Here is a 21,789-nt window from a genome sequence, read left to right as displayed (position 1 = left end):
CAAGATTGTTTTGGCTATTCTATTTCCCTTGACTTTTTAGAACAGTTTTCCAATATTTATTTTTAAAGTCTTATTAGAATTTTGATTTGGATTGTGTTCAATCTATATTAGTTTGGAGAGAAGTGATATCTTAACAAAATTTAATCCTTCATAAACAGAATGTCTCTACTTAGGAGTCTTTTTTTCAATATTGATTTATAGTTTTTAGCATATAAACAGTATATATACTTGGTGGTACCTAAGAATTTTATATTTGTGCTGTTTTTATAAATAGTACTGTTTTTAATATATCAATTTCCAGGTGTTGCTATAATTTTTTGTATATTTTCTTCATATCCTGCAAACTTTCTAAATTCATTCATTAGTTCTAATAGTTTTGTTGTACTATTTTCCTTGAGATTTTATTCTAAAGTGTTTATGAAAGATTACGTATTAAACCAAGAATAAAAATTATATTATATATTTTTAAATCAAGGTTTTAAAAAAAATTTCAGGGCAAACATTATCACTTGGGTGACTCTATTCACAGGATGATGTTTGTGGCTTAGTGGGCCAAACGCTGAATCTCAAATACATGGCTGGTAAATCCTTATCTACTCATTGCTGCATGTGATTGATATGAGATGCCTTGAATAAGTTATAGATTTTTTCTATAAAACACCTATGCTTAAAAAGCCTGTCAGACACCAACAGGTGATAGCAATGTCCCAGTAATCTTAATGTAAAATTATATAGAGATATAAATTTCTATACAATAATACTTGTAGCAACCAGTAAAAGTCAAGAAGTCTTTTGTAGAGCACATAACCTATCAGAATATAGCAGTAGCAGGATCCATATATGTGCACCCCCAAAGGATTGCTGCATAGACCTGAGGGAGCCAGCAACACTACACACCATAGCACTCTTTATGAACGCCTCGCTTGTGTAAAGATGGTTAGTGTAGCAGAAAGTTGTTATAATTGGAAGACTTCCTAGAGAAGTTATGTCTCCAAAAATATTATGAAGCAAGTCAAACATTTGGCTGGAGGTGTGTGAACTGAGATTCTCAGGGCATAGGAGCTGTGGGTAGAACAGAGGACAAAGGAATAGTCAAACACAATGTGGATCAAAGGAAGGAGGCGGAGTAGGTAGACAGACGGAGGTGTCTTGGCCAAGAGGAAGCAGCATGGAGTTTCTTTTCCTTCACTGTGAGTTCCACCAAGACTCAGATTTCCTGCCTAGAAATTGTGAAAGGCAGACAGAAGGAAGATCTCTGAGATTGATGAATAGTTAATTAGACACTCACCCACCTAGATGGTAAGTAATTACTAATGCCAAGAGAGCAGCAAGGGGTTTGGATTTTGCTTTCTTCTGTCCTGTATACACAGAGAGAGGAAGGTCTGGTCTCTTGTTTTATTTTTAAATCTTTGTGGACTCTATAGTTCTCATACATATTTGAAATGCTGAGATAGTACAGATCTGTAAAGAGAATCATAGCCAGAGGGCAGGTAGCATCTGTCAGGTAGACAAAAGAAGACAGGGCTGGAGGTCTCCAGCGAATGGGAGCCTTGACAAGATTTTTATTCACCTTTGGTCTTCTGCAGATGTCTTTCCTGTGCAGGCAAGCAGTTAATGCCCTAGGCCTCAACTTACTTGGACAGGTGTTAAACAGCATCATGTTTTTTAATTGACTTGGAATTATGCATATTTTGCTAAGGCTAGTGGCTGGCAGGAAGAGCCCAGGACTGGCCCCAAAATGTGAGTGTGTGGCTCTCTCCTCCCTTTTAAAAAAATATATGGAGCTTTCATTTTTAGTCCCAACAAACTAGACAGGTTTGCTGCCTTTGCTGAAGGGTTGACCCTCTATAATGATAACTGAGTCTCAGTGTGGGTCCAGCAGCGCTTACAGAACCAGCACATAGTAAGCACTCTGTAAGTGCTTAATGCTACCACTGAAGAGTACAGTCAACCAGAAGCGTATACTATTATTTTAGCAACTGTGGCTATTGCGGTGTTTTTTATTGAATCCTTGATTGAAAAATATTTTCTCCTTGGAGTCATGAAAAGGTCATGCAAATCTAATTGCCCAGGTAAACTAATTGAAACTAAAAGTCTACTAGAATGTAAAGATAGCCAAAGTGTCAAAATAATTTGTGAAGTTTTTCACCCTTAAGACAAATTATAGCAAAATAAAGCTCTGGAATGAAATTTTAAAAAGGAGAAGTAATGTGTTTTTAGCATTTTATTATGTGCAGTGCTCATTCACACTGCTAAAGTAGGGCCTTGATGTTTAATGTGATCATTGAATTTTTAATGTTAGCCCAGTAAGCCATTTTCAGAATTGGGGTTGTTAATAAATATTAATAATAATAAGTTATAGCTGGTGTAGAATAAGGGCACCCACCATGTTCAGTGATGTTTGGTGGATGCAGCTCTGGAACTGTTTAGGAATACACACACACACACACACACACACACACACACACACACACACACACATCTCTTTTATGTTTAAAAGGATAATAAGTCTGAGGATGCAAGTCAGTGATAGAACACTTACCTGTCCTGCAGGAAGGCCTGGTAAGTCCTAACACCAAGAAAGAATAATAAAAGACTGTTTCATATGAAGCTGGGAGGTAGAGGAAGCTGCTAACAATAATGATATTTATAATTTCCTTCTAGACACAAAGACCTGTATTTGGTTTGGTTGTGCTAAATAACATTAATAATATTAAATGATGATAGTCTTAAGGAATGTTATAAATTATAAATATTTCCCTTTTAGAATCTTGTGCAAAACACTGGGTTTTTTTTTGGTTTTTGTTTTTTTTTTGGCATTTAAAAATTGCTTCTTACATGACCCTTTGTCCCATCTAAGTACTAACCAGGCCCAACCCTACTTAGCTTCCAAGATCAGACAAGATCGGGCACATTCTATGGTGTGGCCATAGACTGTATGACCTTTTCTAACCAGCTATTCAAGGTAACTTAGAACGCCTAAACATTCAGGAAAAATGTACAAGAAACTGTGAAATGAGGCAAGAGATTTAGGAGTGTGGGGAGGAATTTATATTTTTAATATTCACTTTTCTTTTTATGTATTTGTATTATATTAGCAATGTTTTTAGGGGTACCTGGCTTTGCCAGATGCCAATGGCAAGCACTTAATGAGTGTCACTTACACATAGTGCACACAGCTCCCAGTTACTTCTCACCCCAACCTGGGAAGAACAACAGTGCTATAGCTATTGTTACTCAGAACTCAAGTGACCAGAGATTCCAGTTGCCACTAGTGAAATCAACTGTATTGGATGCAACTGTTGTAAACAGTTAAAGCCAAAAATACTCTATTGGATTTTATGAATATAAAACTTATCTAAAATCCCACAATCTGATTGTCCTTTTTCTGGTCATTCATTCTTTACCCTTGGGTCTCTTTGGTTGTCATCCTTTATTGATTGACCAGTAGAGCTTATATTTGATCATTAGAACATGTAGCTTACTTAAAACTACTTTCCTGTTTGAGGTAAATGATGCCACACAATTCCACACATGCACCCCTCTCCTGACAACATGCACATACTTAATTTTATTTGCGTGAGCAAACTTGCCTCTACTTTTTTTCCCACCCCTTAACTAATATCCAGGGGCAGTTGTTTCTGAGCTTCTGAGCTAGAACTAGGTCCCTTTTCTGGCAGTGAGCTGAACTCTTAGTGGAACAGCTAAGAGGGAGAGCTCAGTAGAACAGAGTTGTAGCTTCCCTGACTGGGAGTGGTGTGACAATGGCCACTTGCTGGCTTGCAGCTACACCCTTTACTTTTTGTGTCTCCTCCCTTTAAACACCAGAAAGCCCACCTGCTGTTGGCATGTGACTTTTGAAAGTCCTGGGCCTCAGGAAGTTGCATACCAGAGCCTGTCTCTTTGGCACAGCACATCCTCCCTACTTGTCCAGAATCTCTGTTTGCTAACTTCTCCCAGCACAGAGCTCTTTCCCATGCCCTGTAGCTACAGCCAGGGAGGAGGAGCTGCCCCTGATTTGTAGCCTTTGACCCCTGGGTCAGAGCTGATCTTCAGTGACCTGGGTTCCTGAATGTCTTTGATGTTCCCACCCAGAACACTCCTCAGCAGACAGGGTTGGGTTCCTCAACATGACACAGGAGTCTGGGGTGAAAAGTTCAGGCTGCTGGGCTTGAATCAGAATCCTTTGGAAGAGATGAACCCGTTCTATCCTTGCTTTTTATTCCTCTCATGCCTTTGGCAGAAATATTAGAAATATCACAGGAAACTGGCTACTACATTAAATAGGAGACCTCATGACCAGTCTGAAGTCTGGCTGAGTAAATGTGAAATCTGAATGTAAACTTGAAGAAGAAGATCTTACTGTTTTTCAATGTATCTGTAGGGTTAGCCTCTGTGTGCCTCCCAGGCTTGTGCACAGCATTGAGTTAATGCCCTAACAATGTGGACAGTCTCCTCCCAGTCACCCTCCTACACTTCCAGCACATGCTAAGCTAACCACTGCCTTCTTTCTGGTTCTTCTGCAGGACTGCTCTGCTCCTATAATCCAGCCATCATCCTAGGCCCTAAGGTCCCTCCTGGGTGTTTGGTTTTGATTGCAATCAATCCTTAATATCCAGGTGATGCATATCCATGAATTTAACCAACTGCAGATAAAAAAATATAAGAACTATTTATATAATATTTCCATTGTGTTAGGTATTGTAAGCTTTCTAGAGATGGTACAAAGTATACAGAAGGATATATAGAGATTATATTCAAATAGTAAGCTATTTTACATAATAGACTTGAGCGTCCAAGGATTTTAGTGTCTGTGGGGAAGTCCTGGAACAAATCCCCTGTGGATATGGGAATGACTTAGCTTACATTTCTTTTATGTATGTCATCTATGTGCTGGTCATTCCCAAATGGATCTGCCTATCATAAGTGCCCCTAAAATTTAATATATCAAAAAATGAGCTCGTTGTCCTCACCACACCCTAGCTCCCATTGACTGCAATGTTTTGCTGTTCTCTGTGTTTAATGGCACAATCACAAAAGCCTAAAATCTGGGATTATCTATGCCTCCTGCTTCCATAGTTTTCACATTAACCAATGGCCAGGTCTTTATTTTCCCCTATCATCCTATTCTCACTCCTCTTCTTTATCTCTTTGTTATCTTCCACCTGAACTCAGAACCATCTCCTGACTATTCCTCTTTAGTTTATTCTCCTTCTTGCCCTATGTACATTTCTAATATCCAAATCTTATTATGCTGTTTTCCTCTTGCCCTTGCCCACAGATTGTGCCTAATTTCTTTATTTTTGAGTCCTTCATGGTCTAGCCCCTGCCTAGCTCTCCAGACCTATTCCTATTCACAGAGTTGTAATTACTGGACTATAGCATGCAATTTAATGCTGTTTCCTTGTCTTAAAATTCTTCTAGCCTACACAGCAAATTTCTTGCAGTCATTTATAGCCCTGTTCATATATTAACCCCTTTGGGAGGTGCCGTCCTAACGCTTTCAGGAATTGAGGTACTTCTTTGTTTTGTTTATCATGTTTTTATCCCATATGAGACTATGAGATCCTCAAGGACAGAGAATATATCTTGTTCACCTCTGCATTCATGGCACCTACATTCTTCCTCGTTCAGAGCACACACTATCCTGTGAATATATCCTGATTTCTTCTTTTATTGACTTTTCCACTAAAATATCATTACATTCTTACATGAGAACATTGAATATCCCTCCTTTACTCATGTATTAGCCCTTCTAAGACATTCTGAAGACACTAGAAATTAACATGTTTGTAGACACCTTTTCTGAAAGATTCAAACTACTTGGCTTACATTAATGCACAAGTTCAATTTACTTCAAGCATAAAGAGGACAGGCTTCATCAGTGTCATGGGTTTTCTCTTTTCCTCAAAATAGTGGAGAGGGGAAGGAAACAGCACTTTATTGAACAATTTGTACAGTTACCTGCCACATGCCCTCATTTTCCAGACCCTCCTGGAGCAGACACCTCACTGGATGAGAGGTTTTAGTTTGACTGTAAATTACATGGGACTCCCTTGAGTAAGCTCCTCTCAGAGGCTTGTCTGAAAAGAGTCAGTCTACGTATTCCCTGCAGTTGACCAAACCCTACTGCTTCCTTAGCAAACATTGACTAAATGGATTCACTCTTGGTTCCATGTTTTTTCTAGGCAGTAGAGATACAGATACTACATTTGTAGTGTGTAATACTCAGTGATGGATAATAATTCTGTTATTCTGATTTATACAAAGTCAATCAGTTATCAGACTTTATGAACTAAGTATTGCAGTGAAAAATAAAAAGTCTATAAGGATGATCATGTACAAAAAGTCCTTTTAGGCTTTACAGGGCTTAGAAGAATAAATTAAGGTCTGTGCCCAAGAGAGGCTCTGACCTAGAGAGGACAAATCATTCACATGGCAAGCAAAATAAATTTTATAATTGAAAGTTATATTCACACTGGAACAGTTTTAAAGGCATTCAGGATTAGAAAACTTAGATTATCTTAAAGATTTTATGTTATTTGTGATTAAGTTGCACAGAAATAAATGCCCATAATAAATATCTGTCTTAAACACAGGGTGGTTTTAGGCACACCAGGATTTCACAGTGGTTTTGACAAAGTATAGTGAATACTTCTATTAGTGACATATTTTACCTATCAGAGCCAGATCTGAAAGAGGATATTTTGTCATATATATCTGATTTATATGTTTCTACAGTCTAAGTTCTTAAAGAAGTTAGCTATTGTTTATTTTGCCTTGTGTGAGATAAATCACAGGCTAGTGCTACATCATGCCAGGAATGTGTAGCTAGTTTCAGACCACACTAAAGAGTATTTTTTTCCTTTGGAATGTGGCAGGATTCAGAAGAGTTGGATGATTTCTATGAACAATGTTGGAAATTGTACCCAAAATTTCTAAGATCTTTGGTAATGATAATTTTGTAGATAGGAAGAAGAATTAATGAGCACATAGATTGAGAGCAAAAGAACTATACATCAAAAGAAATAAAGATCACTTAATATAAGTCAATTTTATTAGTATATGTTTGCAGTGCAAAATGATTATATTCATTGTAGGGAGTAGATTACATATCTTAATTCTTTCTATTTCCCAGTTTTTTAGTTCAAGAAATGAAAGAGTTTTTAATAAATAAAACAAAAGTTTACACTTTTTAAAAATAGGCTCTTTTCCTAGCAGTTTTAAGTTCACACATGCACATTTTGCACTACTATAAACATCCCCCTCCAGAGTGGTCCATTTGTGGCACAGTTATGCACGTGCAGATTTTTGGTACACAATCTATTAATCTAGATTGACACATCATTACCATCCAAGTTTATAGTATATGTTAGGATTCACTCTTAGTGTTTTGGGAGGGGGTTGAGTCAGTGTCTCACTATGTAGTTGGGACTGAACTGGAGCTCGATATATAGCCCAGGTTGGTCTCAAACTCACAGTACTCAGCCTCCCGAGTGCTGGGATTACAGAAGTGTGCCACCACGCCCGGCTCACTCTTAGTGCTTTTATTCTGAGTTTTAACAACTATCAGTAGATGTGTATCCACCATTGTAACATCACATAAAGTGGTTTCACTATCTTAACCATCCTCTGTGTTCTGCTTACTCATCCCTCCATGACCCTCCCCACCCAATCTCTGGTAATCATTTACCTCTTCACTTTCCATAGTTTCACCTCTTCCAGAATGTTACATGGTTGGCACCATACAATGTGTAGCCTTTCAAATTAGCTCTTTCACTTAGTAATAAACATTTACATTTCCTCCATGTCTTCCTTTTCTTAAAGCTCATTTTTAATTATTGCAGAATAATATTCCATTTTCTGCCTGTCAAATGAGTTTATTCATTTTCTGGCATTTCAATTACTTTTAAGTCTTAGCAATTATACATTAAGCTGATATACTCGTGTAGATTTTTGTGTACACATAAATTTTCAAGACATTTGGGAAAGTATCAAGGAGTATGATTGCTGGATTAAATGGTAAAGATATGTTTTACTGTAAGAATCTGTTCAACTGTCTTCAAAGGTGGCTGAAACATTTTGCTTTCATAGCAGCAGTGAGAGCTTCTGTTTATCCCATGCTTTAGATTTGCAGTGGTATCTCATGATTATTTTGACAATAACATATGAGTTTGAACATGACATTGATAGCTTATCTGCTATCATTGTATCTGTTTTGGTAAGTTGTCCATTCAAATCTCTTTCCCGTTTTTAATTGGGCTATTTGCTTCCTTCTCGTTGAGTTTTAAGACTTCTTTGTATATTTTAGGTAATGGTCCTTTATCAAGTATACTTTTTTTCTTTTAAGCAAGTAAAAAAATAAATGTTTATTTAAAATATGAGAAGTAATGTTTATAGTTTCTAAAAATTGTGCTCAGTTCAGCAAGTATTAAATGAAACTACTGAAAAAAGTTTATAATTAAGTACAAAATACTTAAGAGTTACTTTGATATTCACAGTGGGTATGTCTGAAAAAATAAATTTTGCTGATGTAGCTTAGAAATAAAAGTATATTACAAATTCAGTTAAATAAACAAGCCCTCAAATGAGAAGCAATATTCCCTCAAATGAGAAGCCAGCACTTTCAAATATAATATGCACAAGCCTTATGAAAATAATTGCAGATGTGCTTCACAATATAGAAGGTCAAATACCTTATGGCTTCCCCAGCAAACACTATCCATTTCCTAGATGTGCCAACCCATTGAGCTGTCAAGCAATTTTTATTGAACAGGATCAACAAAACACATAACTTAATGGTAACCAGTCTCAGGGCATCTTTACCGGCAATCTTGAGTTATTTCCAGCAAGTGATTCTGGGGAGGAAATGACAGGAAGTCCCCAGAGTTGCAAGGAAAGCGTGTACCAGGTCACTGGACAGGGCTGCTGCCCAGGCTCCCGCTGCGTTTCTGCAGGTACAGCCCTTTGTAGGTCTGGAACATGGCTTGGGAGTTTTTCACCTGGTTCTGCTGCACTTCTCGTCCATAGGCACTGGAGCTTCTCTGTAGCAGTCTTGAATTAACACCTCTTTCTTGGCTGGCTTTCTGCATTGTTTTCTTCTCAGTTACACATTTTATCCAGTCTTATCCTTGAAATTTATCAAGCATACTTTTGAAGAGTATTTTCTCACAGTTTACAGTTTGTCTTCTCATTCTCTTTACAATGTTTTTCTCAGAGCAGAAGTTTTGTATTTTAATGAAGTTCAATTCATCAATTTATTTTTTTGGACTGTATCTTTGATGTTGAATCTAAAAAGTCATTAGGCCATCAAGATTTTCTCCTGTGATTTCATTTACAAATTGAATAGGTTTGTGTTTACATTTTAGCCTATGATATATTTTGTGAAGAATATAAGGTCTATATCTAGATGACTTTTTTTTAATGTGGATATCTAGTTGTTTCAATACCATTTCCTTTATCTGTTGTATTACCTTTTGATGCTTTATCAAAGTCTGCTGACTGTATTTATGCGAGTCTAGTTTGGGTCTTAGTTCTGTTCCATTTATCTATTTGTCTATACTTTAGGCAGCACCAACTTAATTTGATTATTGTTGTTTTATAGTAAGTCTTGAATTTGGGTAGTGTCATTTCTCCAATTTTGTTTTCCTTCAATATTATGTTCTGAGTCTTTTGCCTCTGCACATATGTTAAAATAAGTCTGTTAATATATATTGTTTTGTGCTTTTTTAAGACTGAACATTTTGAATATTATTATAATGTGGCAGCTCAAAATCAGATTCTCCTTCCCTAGGATTTCCTGTTGTTGTTGTTGTTGTTTAGTGACTTTCCTCAACTAGTAATTCTCTAAAGCCTGTCCTTTGTTGTACACAGCCATTGATGTTTGCTACCTAATTTAGTAGACAGAAACTGATTGCATGGAGATTTCCTTAAATACCTTGAACCATTCCATCTCCCAGGCTTTGCCTACAGGCTTTTTGTGCAGGTTGCAGTATGGCTTTGATGCTCCAGCAGGAAGATGATACCTCAGCCTTGCCTTTACTTCCTGTTTGTGTAAATCAAGGTCAGCTAACATGGGAGACTAGGGCCTTGCAGATCTTTCCAGGGAATGCACAGCTTTGAACATGTACTTCGCCATTTAGATTCCTAAAGATATGCTAGAATTTTTCTAGGTCCCCTGTGGACACTCATTCTTCGAACTATTCCTTTTAAGCTTTTTGCTCTTCATTTTGTTTGACCCATCTGTTATCATTGCTTCAGGCGGCTGCATGGTTAAAACTTGAAACTGATAGTCATTGACAGATACTCCGGGTAAAAGCTGTTTTTAATGGTGAGCTTAGAGTCAGATTAAAGGGAAACCCTGTGAATGGGGCCTTTTGCAAACCTCCTACACTCATTGTTCCTCTTAGCCCCTCTCTAGTGTCTGCTGGACAGTTAGTTTCACAGACACTCTGATGGTGAGGCTGTTGTTTCAAAGCTTCTTCCAAGCTGGAAAAGGGACACTGGAAAGGAGCAAGTTCACAAAGCTTACTCTTTTTCAATCCATTCTGCCATTTTTACAGTAGACTTTGCTCAGTTGGTTATAAGCCCATATTAATTTTCAGCATTCTTTACAGTTTGATTTTGGCAATATTTGCCAGTATCCTTGCTGCTTTTATGAAGAAGCAGAATTTTGCAGGTCTTTGCATCACCATTCTCACTGATATCTCTCACTCTGTCTTTTTTCCACTTTATTGAAGTATAATTTACATTAAACAAATAACCGATATAAAGTATGCAGTTTGATGAGTTTTGTCAAATGTATACAGTTATGTAGTTAACGCCACCGTCATGATGTAGGACTTCTTTGTTAACTTAGAAAGTTCTCCTTGCTGGCACTTGACAAACACTGACTTCTGTCACTACACTTTCATCTTATCTATAATTTCTATAAATATAAATTTTATTTTCACTATATGTTCTCTTACACTTAGCATAATACCTCTTCAAGTCACCCATGCTGTTGCATGTATCAGTAGTTGATGACTGAAATTTTTGAATGTTCTTTTGAGTAAATATACCACAAATTCTATATCCATTTATCACTAGATGACTATTTGGGCCATTTCTACTTTTTGATTATTTTATGAAGAAACCTTCTGTGAACATTCAAGCAAAAATCTTTTTATGGATATATGATTTCTTTTATCTTGAATAAGTAGCAAGGATTATTTATTGAATAAACAGTAGGATTGCTAGGTAAGATGCTTAAAATATACTTGATTTTATAAGAAATTGCCAAACAGTTTTTCACAGAGGCTTCATCCTTTTGGAAGTTAGCATCTTACTAACAATGCTGTCTGTGTTTTTAATTTGGGCATTGCAGTGTGCAGGTAGTAGTGCCTCATTATAATTTTCAGTTGCATTTCTCCCAGGACTAATGATGTTGAACATTTGCTTATTAGACAGCTGTATAACAGTCTATTCATATTATTCACTCACTTTTAAAATCACTTTGCTTGGCCTATTACTGAGTTTAAGATTCTTTATGTAGTCTCATATGAGTACTTTATTAGATAATTTATATGTTTTGTGAATATTTTCTTAAAATAGAGTAGCAATTTTGAAGATGAAGAGAAATTTCTCAATTTAGGTGTGATTAAAATACCCAAATCTGTGAGTATAAATTTAGAATCTCTAGCTTTAAAAAAAATCAATAAACTTCCACTATGTATCAGAAAATGCAAAGCACGTTTCAATGTGTAGTATACAAAGGTTGAGCCCTTTGATGTCTTTTGTATATGTAGTATATTGAAAGGTTTTTCATCCAATAGAATGGATTGTTTCTGCTCACAAACCATAATGGAAGAACAAGCATGTTAGTTAATTATATTTATAAATAACAGGCATGTTATTAAACAAACTATCACAGAGCTGCCAAGTGAGCAACATTGATTTTGTTTTGTTTTTTAATTTCCCACACACACCCTTAGGCAGAGATGTTAACTCATATGGAATAGGCCAAGAAAATCTGTCAGTTTTAGCAGCAAAGACCAAATATCCACTAAATATTTCATTAGACCAAATGATCAGGTTCTAATTCAGAATTTCCCATTTCATTTGACATTATTTTGAATGTGTAGTCAGTAAATAAATTGAAGATGGTTGAAAATGAGGAGAATCGTAATATACTTTTTTTTTTTTTTTTTTTTTTTTTGGTGTTGGGTATTGAACTCAGGCCCTTGCGCTTGTGAGGCAGGCACGAGAACTGAGCTAAATCCCAAAACCTTCATAATAAGCTTTTAAAGCAATTCACAATGTAAAAGAAGTTGAGAGATATAGCTGGTTTCGTTATGAAGTAGTAGTGAAACCAACTAAAAGGCTGTTGTTATCTGATTAGGTAACAGATGAGAAGGGAATGACTTAGGACCTTCTGAGGAGCGAGCGAAGACTTCAAAGACATCACAGAAGTATACTTGACAAGACTTAGTGATCAATGAATGTGGATCTTGAAGGGAAGTCTCACATGACTTTGTTTCCTCGTATGGTTGATCTATTGGTGATCCTGTCATTCAAGACAAGACAGTAAATGGGAGAAATGGGTTTTGAAGAGAGTCTACTACCATGGGTGACGGAGTCCCAAGAGACAGTTTTCCAAGTTCTTGTACACAACAAAGAATTGAATATTATACAAAATGGTAAAGAAAAAACAGATATGTTTAATAAAGTTGAAAGGCAAAGGAATGTTTATAGTGGGTTGGCTTGTGCCAACAGATAAAAAGAAAATATGGCATGAGAAAGTAGAGTAAGTTGAGCTTAAGAATTTGAAATGTGTATGCCAGGCCTGGAGTATCTCTCACTGTCTCTCAGACCATGATTGACAACATGGTTGACAGGGTGGTGAGTCATCTTAGTTGTATCTATTGAGCATGTTCTTTCCCGTGATTCACTTGGTTATAATTGGATGCACGAGGGCCTGGGATGTAGCTCAGTGGCACGATGCTCAGCGCAAGGTCCTGAGTTCAACCCCTGTACTGCAAAAATAAATAAATATATGAATAAATAAGTACTGGATGCATGATATGCATTCCATATTTATGAAACTTTAGTAAGTTCCAAGTGAAGAAAAGTCATTATAGGTGATGCCAACAGGTATAGGCATGTGCCCTGGCCTGGAATTTTTGAAATTTCCAGGGGTCTTTGTTGTGTTTATCTCTGCTTCTAGGGAGTAGGGCTTACAACAAAGGTCAAGGGGGTTGGCCCCCAAAATTTGCCCAGGTTCCAGTGAGTGGAAAGGAGTGGTCTGGTAGCTTTAATTGTACTATCTGAATTAAATTCAATGAGCTCAGTTTTAATATTTGAGTTTAAAAAGCCAGTAGAATCACACAGATGGGTCAAAACAGTGAGTAGTTAGAAATGTAGCTCTGGAATTTAGCTGCTATAGAGTCAGAGTGATTCACATTATTACATCATCAGAGTGTAGTCATTTTAAAATGAGATGAAATACTTTGAAAATTGGAAATACAAGAAGAGTAAGACTTCAGTATAAATTTTCTCTTTCTGTCTCTGTCTCTCAACACACACACACACACACAAACACACACACAATTAAGGTGTTCTATATGTATACATGACCCTTTATGTATAGGTGTGTGGGTGTGTGTGCGTGTGTGTGTGTGTGTGTGTGTGTATTATGGAGCTGGTGTTCAGAGAGATGAGGGAATTCATGATCTTGAATTCCAAAGATGGAAAGAGTTTCAAGAAATGGTAGGTGGTAATTAATGTCTATTGCTAGAAACAGGTTGTTGCTAAAAATAAACTATGAGAATTTGGTAAATCGAAAATCATTGGTCAAAACTTCAATGTCCATCAACAAGCCACTAGGTAACCCAGTAGCATATCTTCATATAATGGAGTAGTGCTGTGCAATTAAGAGGAATGATTACTGCTATACTTAACAGCAAAGGACAATTTCAAAAACATTGTGTTGAACAAAAAGTGATACCCATAAAAATACATTATTATTCCATTTTCATGACAGCCACATAGAGGTAAAACTAATCTATTTATGGTGAAAGTCTTAAAACAGGATGTTCTGAGGTTAGTGGGAGAGGATGTAGTAATGGGGAGAATTCACAATAAAGAACATGAGAAAAATTTCTGGTGTGAAGACATGATCTTTATCTTTTTTAAGGGTACTTACAGTAGCCAGGACTCATTGAACTAAAAACTAAATGTTTACAAGAAGAGATCATTGATCAAAAATGAGAGATCAAATATCTGGATTTTCATACTTCTGAATGTTTCTAGAGAAGCATTTATTCACAAAAACAAATGTCTACACAATGATAACAACTGTAAAATTTCATAAGAGAGGGCCAGGGATTTAGCTCATTGTTTCTGCTGCCTGCCTCACAAGTGCAAGATCCTGAGTTTGATCCCCTGTACCAAGAAAAGTATACAGTAGTAGAGCACTTAGAAAGCACCAGAAAAAAATGTAAATGGGGAGGGAAAGAAATCATAACTTTCACTACAGAAACCCTAAAATGCTCAAAAACTAGGGATAAAGATGAAAATAGAAGGAGATTGTTTAAAATTACATTTTAAAGTAGATAGGAGCCCACTTTGTCTAGGCAATTTCTATTCCACTCTATGTCTAGGCTATTTCTCTCCCCCACCATCAGCAGAAGACCAAAAGTTGATTCCCCAGAGAGGCTAAAACAAATGTTTCCCTGGACTGGGGAACATCAGACATGGTTGAAGGCAGACAATCTGTAGAAAGCAGGAACCTGCAAGACAGCTCGCTTTTAAATGTCAGCATTCCCAGGCCTCTTCTATTACTCCTGCCAGAACAGCAGAAAACACACTCAAGGGGAATCTTAGTTCTGAGAGATGTGATTGGCTCGTGACAAGAAACAAAATAAGGCCAGCCAGTCCCAACCAGAACAAGACAAAACGTCTCCAAATAAATTAAATTGGCATATGATCTGATGTGACAGAAGACTAGGTAATTGGGAAGTGTTTGCATTTTAGGATAACCAAAAAGAAAAGTAAATAGGTGCTTATTAACTCTAGGAATAATGAAAAGTGGAAAAGGAAAGGAAATGTAATCAAAATTTGATATATATATATATATGTGAATAGCATTTCCATAGTCATCATAAATCCTAAATATTGATTTATCCTAAATTTTAAAATTATAACATATCTGTATTTGGATGGGGCAAAAGGTGAGAGTGAGTGTGTTAAGGTAAAGGGTAGAGAGTAAAAGAAATGATCAACTTTCAGTCAACAAATCAACAAATTTAATAACATGAAAGATTAAGAAGTTTAAAAGAATTGCTTTCAAAGAATGGTAAGTAGAAAAAGATACAAAGATAACATTTGACTAAACCATATGCATTCACAATTGTGATTTAAAAAATAAATCAAATAAAATAATTTTATATTAACTAACTGGTTAATCAGTTTAAGCCAGAAATGGGCTTAAAGAAAGGTAATTGAGGCAGTTTGCTAAGGTAATAGGGAATAAATGAGGTATCAAAGTCCCAGGTGAAGAGGTAAGAGTAGTAAAAAATAAGGGCTAAGTTTGACAAAGAGCAGGAAGATGTTTTCCTGTAAGGTAGAAGAGCAGCAGGATAAATGAGTATATGGATACAACATATGAAGAAAGAAAGATTACTAAAACAATTCCTGTCTAATAGCTTCTGTTTGCGCACTGATAGTAATAGCTAAGTCCTCAGTTGAGAAACTGGATCTTTTTGATGGTCTGAGACTTAGAGCCAAACAGAAGAGGGGAATGTGAAAGGAATTCTGATGCAGCAATTTGGGAGCCTACCTAAGGGTGAGAATCAAAATGTATGGATTAGTCTACATGAACCGCCATGGCAGAATACCACAGAATGGGTGGCTTCAACAGCAGGAACTGTTTTCTCAGTTCTGTAGGCTGGAAGTCAGGGTTCTCTTCCTGGTTTTCAGACAGCCACTTTCTTCCAGTGTTTGAGAGAAAGGATGGGAGGAGAACACAACGCACATACTTTCTGGTGTTCCTTCTCACAGCACACTAATCCGTTGGATAAAGACTCCTCCCTTTTAAATTTTTTTACCCCTAATGGCCTCTTTTCTCCAAATACAGTCACCCTGGGAGAGTTAGGCTTCAACATATGAGTTTTAGGAGCCATAGTTTGATCCATGGAATGTGGGTTATTTTTCCATGTGCTGTTATACCCAGCTCGCTGAGTGAAGGAGAAAAAACAGAGGGCTGAGTTGATCTATATTTGGGAGAGTCAAGGTGGCAAATGAGGTGAAGAGGTAGTGAAAGTCTAGCTAAAGTGATTGCCCATGGATTCCAAGAATGGCAGAAGGAGAAGCCAGAAGAGGATTGGTTTTTAGATTAGAGAAGAGGCTGGGTTTGGTAAGCTTGATGGCAGAGCCCTTTCAAATCGGGAGGCCAGAGCACAAATGGAAATTGTTTTATAGTCTAGCATCTACTGGGGTACAACACTGTCATGGGACATTTGTTGTTTTTGTATTTTCAACCCCACTGGAAATAAAGGAGGATTATCAAGCCAGAAAGAATATTTAGTGGTAGTAATCATGACATTTTTCTTTCTCTTTAGACGACTAAACACGTTGAATAAGTGTGCCTCAATGAAACTTGATGTGAACTTCCAAAAGAAAAAGGTAGGTGCCCCCCGCCAGAACAACAGAAGCAGCTTGCATTCATAGATTACAACCATCATGGACCCAGGCAAAATTCTGAAGGGCTTTACTATCTATGTTTTTTCTCCAAAATTTCTCATCTTTTTACAGCTCTTTTCACTAAATCGATTATAAACCTATATCGAGATCTGTTTGTTCACTGCTTCAGTTTGCTTTCCTTTTCTGTCTGAAGATTTGCATAAAGAAGTAAATTTTTTCAATTCTTTAAGAGTTTTTCAGAAGTCCGTGTAACTGTACATGTGTAAATACCGAATAGTGTCCCTGGTGTGAATAATCTGCAACAATGCATAAGATTCTAATAAGATTACTGACATTTAGAAATGGGAAGAAAGGAGCTAAAGGTGTAGGGAAGGTGGGATGGGTAGGGGAAGAGTAAAAAGGGAAAAGAAAAAAATGTGAGAGAATGAAAAGATGAAAATAAAGTGTTTGTAGATGGGGAGGGGAGGAGGCAGTGAAGGGAGGGCAGAGGTAAGGGGAAAAAATGAGAATCAAGACTTGCCATGTAGAGGTACATGATCCCAACAATGAATGTAACTGTACTGTATCCCTAAAATGTACCAATAAACTCAATTAAAGCTGAAAAAAAAAGTCCGTGTAACTGTAAATGTTAATCTCATATTAAACTAAAATATTCCACAGTAATTAGTTGATTAAGCATGAAGAAAAATATCTAGGGATCCATACCAAGTAACTTAGATTTCATTCTTTGCCAAATATTTTGTTTCTGCTGTATGTCAAATGTGCATCTATCCTCAGGCAGGTTCATTTGATGATGGAGTAAAGGAGGTAGAGAACAACATAACCAAGGGATACTAAGCCTGCCTCATCTCTCACCACTCTCTTTTGTTGCACTTTTCTGCAGTCACAGGGAATTTGGCTCAGCTTTAACAGCCACTTTACCCCTGCTCTGTATATGAGTTTGCATGTTCTGTTCCCTCTGTGAATAAGACTGGAGATTTCAAATTTTTTCATACCTTGGGTTCTTTTTTTTTAAATTGACTTTATTGGTACATTTTAGGTATACAGTACAGCAGTTACACATTCTGTTCCCTCTGTGAATAAGACTGGAGATTTCAAATTTTTTCATACCTTGGGTTCTTTTTTTTTAAATTGACTTTATTGGTACATTTTAGGTATACAGTACAGTACAGTTACATTCATTATTGGGATCTTGTACCTTTACACAACAGGTCTTGGTTCTCATTTTTTCCCCTTGTCCCTGCCCTCTCTTCACCCCCTTCTCCCCTCCCCAATTACACTTTATTTCCATATTTTCATTTTCTCACAGTTTTTTTCTTTTCTCTTATTACCTTTCCCCTCCTTGTGTTCTGTTTTATTAGTACATATTTGCAGCACATAGTGATTACATTTGTTGTGGTGAGTTGGTACATGTAGATAACACATCTTTAGTCTTTGTATTATCCCTTTCCCAACCTTTACCTTCTCTTTCTCCTCCCTTGTGTCTTGGTTTCATTCCCTTTTACAAAAGTTCTATCTCCCTGTTTCCTATTATCTGTCTTTTATTTTGCTCTTTTATTTATACTTTGGGTTTCTCATATAAGAGAAACCATGGAATACTTAAGCTTGTGTATCTGATTTATTTCATCTAACATTCTTTTCTCAGAGTGCATCCATTTTCCTACAAACAAGTCAATTTTATATTCTTTATAGCAGAGTAGTATTCTATTGTATATAGATACCATATTTTCTCTTTTATTTTCCTCTTTTCTGTGTTTATACTTTGGTTTTTTTCACATGAAGGAGACCATACAGTATTTAAGCTTATGTGTATGATTTACTTTACTTAGCATTATGTTTTCAGTGTGCAACTATTTTCCTACACATGATACAAATTCATTCTTCTTTATAGTAGAGTATTCCATTGTGCATATATACCACATTTTCTTTGTCTGTTGATGGACATATAGATTACTTCAAGGTTTGGTAAATTATGAATTGTGCTGCTATATTTCAGTTTTGAAACTAAGGGTACAGGTTGAGATCCCTAATCCAAAAATCTAAAATTCATAATGTTCCCAAATCTAAAACTTTTTGAATACCTTATAATGCTCAAAATGTTTAGAATTTGGTAGCATTATAAATTTCAAATTTTCTGATTAAGGACATTCAGCGAGTGACATTGATGCAAATATTCCCAAATCCAAAAATCTTCAAAATCTCACTTTCCCTTCCAAGCATTTTGGGTAAAGTATACTCACCATATACCTTATTGAGCACTTAGTATTTTCTTGGAGCTAGATTTTGTACTTACCACACATTATCTCATCTAATTCCTAAATGAAAGACTTCTCTGTTTAAACTAAAACTATCATTTACCCATAATATTCCAGCTAGTGGCATAACAAGAGTTTCAACATCTAGTGTGTGTAAACCTGAAACCAAACCAACTTCTATCCATTGCCTCCCTTTCTCACTGAATTGATCCTTTGTAGGAAATTCAGAATTAACACTCTCACCTACTTTTTTCATTTGGCATCTTTGCTGTGTAATAAGTCAAGCCTCAGTATATTCTGAAGAAGCAGAGAAAAGACCTTTGAGTTGAAACAAAGTTTTCTTTATTCTGATTTAATTAAAGAAATCATTACATCCAATAGATTTTTAATTACTCCTGAGTAAATTAATCTTTACAACTAATTTATATGAATTTCTTCTTTAAAACAGCACACACATAAACCTCCCCAAAAATCAAGTGAATCTGGGTTGACCTCATCAAGTGAATCTGGGGTTTAAGCTAAGAACTGGAGGTTTCAGCTAAAGAGGCAAAGGGATGAAAAATAGTATCCAGAGAAGTATTAAAACATGAGCAATTTGTCCAGGCCAAAGGCAAATTTAATATGTGGGAATAAACCTCCCAACAGCTGTCTGGCTGAATAGAGCCCTTGAGAAGCATACATACTATTTGAAGAATGAGGGTCAGATGTTGTTTTGGCAGTAACACATGGTTCATATTAAACTGAAAACAGCCATGCTGTATGTCTAAAGCGTGGGCCTTCGGATGGCCAGCCGTGTGCCTGCCTATACCCAGCTTTTGCTGCAGCATATAAAAGAAAACGCCAGAAACTAATGATTTGTTTCCAACAATGTAGATTGATTGAGTTTTTATGCTGTCACCAGCTTTACAAAACCCATAGGGTAAGATAGTGTTGAATGACATTTTTAGTTTCTTTGTGTGTTACCTCCACAAAAGCCCTTCTGTAAATTGATCAGTTTTGGTATTCCAACCTCCTTGGTGTATTTCTTCTAAAGGATACAGTGGCACACACGATCACAGAAACTTCTTAGCTGTAGACCTCACAAATGCGCTCACTTGCATAAAGTATTGCTTTTCACTTTGTAAAGTGAAGTCATAGTTTCAATTTTCAAATAAAATATTACAACACATAGCTTCCACCCACTTGTGAATCTCAATCATGACAGCACCTGTGGCCAGGTCCAAGCAAAAATGCAGGAGTCATGGTGTGGATGCATCCCTTTCTGTGGTCTGCTCTTTATATAAGGTATCAGCTAGTTGCTTATTTTATTTTTAAAATGTGACTAGAGGATAAGACTAAGCAAAACTATCAAAGGTAGAAAGCGAGACTTGAGAACCGCATACCCCATAGAGCTTTAGCAGACCATGGAATACATTTATTTGAAAAAAAAACCAAAAAACAAAAAAACCTAAGACAACAGAATTTCCTCTAGGCCTGTCTCTATTTAAACAATCCATGAAATCAAAATAGAATCCTCAATTCCAATCTGCAGAAGTCCAGACTTGTTTAATTCTGTAGAATGCATTCCCCAAATAGCTCAACTGTCCAGTACCACAATCCCTTTTCTCCTTTCGAGACAGCTGGACCTAGAAGAGGCCATGTGGGCTTGCTCATGCTTTGTGTAGTTAGCAAATGCTTACACAGTCCTTCTGTATGCCACGTCCTATTCCTTATCGTTAACTCCATGTCACAGGTGCAAGAATTAAAAGGCTCAGTTACTGGCTCAAAGCCACACAGAAATAGCATGGGCGGAATTTGCACCCAGGAATTCTGGTGTGAAACTGCCTTTCTTCACCCTTCAGAGAAATTTAGAAATGAATTAATGTATTCTGGCCATTGGCCCGAGACCTGTAAAGGACGCACATTTCTTCAGTAATGTGAACTATCTACACTGTTGTTTTTTGAAGAGGTCTGTGACTTGCCATTTGTACTAATGTCCATATTTATTTATTGTCTTCCTGGCAATTTTGTTTAATTTTGAAGATTTGAATAGACTGGCCCAAGGAAGAACATAAAATTGCACAATAAGTGAATATGGCGAAGCCTCTTTTACACTTGGTTAGGCACAGATTTTCTTGTGCATCAAATGTTACTTACAAAGTGTCAGAAGAAATGACACTGTACCCGCTCCCCCACAAAAACAGCAGAGAAAAATTGTCCTTTAAGGATTCAAGATTCTTGTCCCTGCCTCTGGGAGTCAGGTGAAAACCCGTGTTCTCTATTTTGAATCTTGGCCACAAACCTCACTGCATGATTGTCTACAACCCAGACAAGAGGCATTTGAGAGAGACTGGGAACACTCACATTTGGACAGGCAGTGACTTCAGGTTCCTCAACCCTGTCACAGCCCAAGTAGCACATTCCTGTCTCCAAACGGGCTGACTCAGCCACTCAGCTCCAGTTAACTGTAATGGAAGATACACGTCTAGCTTCTATGTAACTACAGAGTAGCCGCCTCCTGCAGCTGTGAGTTAATGTGGCTTCTCTTTCCCCTGGAAAGACAGAAAGGACTAAATTCTAGTTTTCATAAAAGCCCTTCTTTTTGAAATGCCTGCTTGGCATGCTTCTTTGAGAAATATATAATTTCAATAAAGAATGTTCTCATTTTTAGAAAAAGCTAAGTATTGGAGGCTCACCTAATTAAAAAACTCCGTGGCACCCACCAAACTGCCTAACTAAAGCGTTTCTTACTCAGTATCGCCTACTAAATTTACAGTGGCTTCATGATGACACTCAACTGCCCTGATTACGGCTAGTGTTTGTTTCAATGACATGACTTCTTTTCAAGGGCAGAGCCAGTCAGAAGACTCCGTTA

At 36.8% G+C, this 21,789-nt stretch overlaps 1 protein-coding gene across 5 annotated transcripts in view; it reads left to right on the top strand.

Annotated features, from left to right (window-relative positions):
* Window positions 1-21,789, top strand: part of Stard13 (StAR related lipid transfer domain containing 13) — a 223,522-nt gene that overhangs the window by 168,828 nt on the left and 32,905 nt on the right. For 4 of the 5 annotated variants that reach the window (XM_010623914.3, XM_033759866.1, XM_010623913.3 and 1 more), the window contains exon 4: window positions 16,599-16,662. In XM_010623914.3, coding sequence (XP_010622216.1) covers window positions 16,599-16,662 — 64 coding nt within the window. Of the gene's footprint in view, window positions 1-1,211; window positions 1,300-16,598; window positions 16,663-21,789 lie in introns of those variants that run through there. The other variant, XM_033759865.1, reaches the window with a different exon arrangement.

Source organism: Fukomys damarensis, unplaced genomic scaffold (assembly GCF_012274545.1).
Source record: "Fukomys damarensis isolate Sample0158 unplaced genomic scaffold, DMR_v1.0_HiC HiC_scaffold_38, whole genome shotgun sequence".
Lineage (NCBI taxonomy): Eukaryota > Metazoa > Chordata > Mammalia > Rodentia > Bathyergidae > Fukomys > Fukomys damarensis.
This window is presented reverse-complemented; position numbering and strand designations above follow the sequence as displayed.